The following is a 1523-nucleotide window of genomic DNA, read 5'->3' on the forward strand; positions in this document are numbered from 1 at the left end:
CGAAAGGCATGACCTTATAACAGTATATGGTGGAATCGGCCATGAAAGACGTCTTTTCTTGATCTTCCTTGGCCATGAGGATTTGATGATAAACAGAAAATGCATCCAAGAAGCTGTATAGCTTATGTCCAGACGTGATATCCACTAAGTTGTCAATCCGTGGTAGGGGATAACTATCCTTTGGACATGCTTTGTTAATATTTGTGAAGTCAATGGAGACCCTCCACTTACCATTGGCCTTCTTCACTAAAACAACATTGGCAATACAATCGGGATATTGGACCTCCCGAATGAATTGAGCACTGACGAGTTTGTTAATTTCTTCTCGAATGACCTCTCGACATTCTGGGGCAAACTGTCTTTTCCTCTGCTTTACTGGTTTGGTCCCTGGGCTAATGTTAAGCCTGTGGACTGCAATTTTGGGGTCTATCCTTGGCATATCCTCAACCTTCTAGTAAAAAACGTCAATGTTGCGAGATAAGCAACTAATAAGTTCTGTCTTTAGGGTGACGTCAAGATCCCGACCAATCGTCACCTTCTTATCATGCTCGAGCTCGATTTCCATCAATTCTTCGACAGGAGCAAGTCTGACTTGTTGCCCGATCTCGAGCTCCGTCCTTGAGATTTACATGATGTCGTTATTTATTTTCCGAATGCTAGCAACATAGCATTGTCTGGTAGCTGTTTGGTCTCCATGCACGACCCCAACGCCATTACTTGTTGGAAACTTCATGGCTTGGAGGAAGGTAGACACAATGGTTTTGATCTTGTTCAGGAGTGGTCTTCCCAGAATAGCGTTATAGGCCAATGAGACACGTACCACTTGAAAAGATGTCATCTCCGTAACCTGTTTTTGGCCAGAACCCAAAGTTAGAGGCAGCTCGATGACACCCTCTGGAATGATGACTCCTCTCCCAAACCCCTGGAGAGGAGTTTTAACCGCTTTGAGCTGCTGAGATGAGATTTCCATTTTGGCGAAAGCCTTTTGTGAAAATATATTGGACGCACTCCCGTTGTCAACCAAGATTCTCTTTACTTCAAAATTGGCCACAATCGCTGAGATGACCAAAGCATCATCATGTGGAAGTGATACACCTTCCAAGTCCCTGGTTCCAAAAGTAATATCCTCCAGCTTTCCATGAGGCATCCCAGAGGCCAAGGTATATTGTCAGGCATATTGTTTTCTTCCACTGTTCGAGTCTCATCTCGAGGCAATACCCCCAATGATGATATTGATGGTTCCAGCAGTGGGTTGACCATCCCTTTTTGCTTCAGGGGCTCTTTCCCTACCACGATCGTTCCTCGGGCGTTTGTCATTACCGACGTAGGAACTCAGGAGTCCTCTTTTAATAGGGGCTTCAATCTCCCGTTGCAGGGCCTTACAGTTTTTCGTGGTATGCCCATGATCCCGATGGAACTCACAGTACGTGTTCATGTCCCTGGATTCGAGTGGTGACCTCATTCTGGCAGGTCATTTGAGTTCCTTCATATCCTTGATCTCCATCAATACATTTGTTTTTGAC

The 1523-nt window shown here is 45.0% G+C and overlaps 1 protein-coding gene across 1 annotated transcript in view; it reads right to left on the minus strand.

The window, feature by feature from the left end:
* The window catches only part of LOC111372919, a gene marked incomplete at its 3' end in the record, with an annotated part of 1708 nt that extends 561 nt beyond the window's left edge, over positions 1-1147 (minus strand). The window contains exons 1-3 of the mRNA XM_022995347.1: positions 729-1147; positions 536-617; positions 14-451 (exon numbers count right to left, since the gene is read on the minus strand). Of these exons, the coding sequence (XP_022851115.1) occupies positions 14-451; positions 536-617; positions 729-1147 (939 nt within the window). The remainder of the gene's footprint in view (positions 1-13; positions 452-535; positions 618-728) is intronic.
* Positions 1148-1523: the final 376 nt, after the last annotated feature.

This window comes from Olea europaea, unplaced genomic scaffold, assembly GCF_002742605.1.
Source record: "Olea europaea var. sylvestris unplaced genomic scaffold, O_europaea_v1 scaffold10472, whole genome shotgun sequence".
Taxonomy (NCBI): domain Eukaryota; kingdom Viridiplantae; phylum Streptophyta; class Magnoliopsida; order Lamiales; family Oleaceae; genus Olea; species Olea europaea.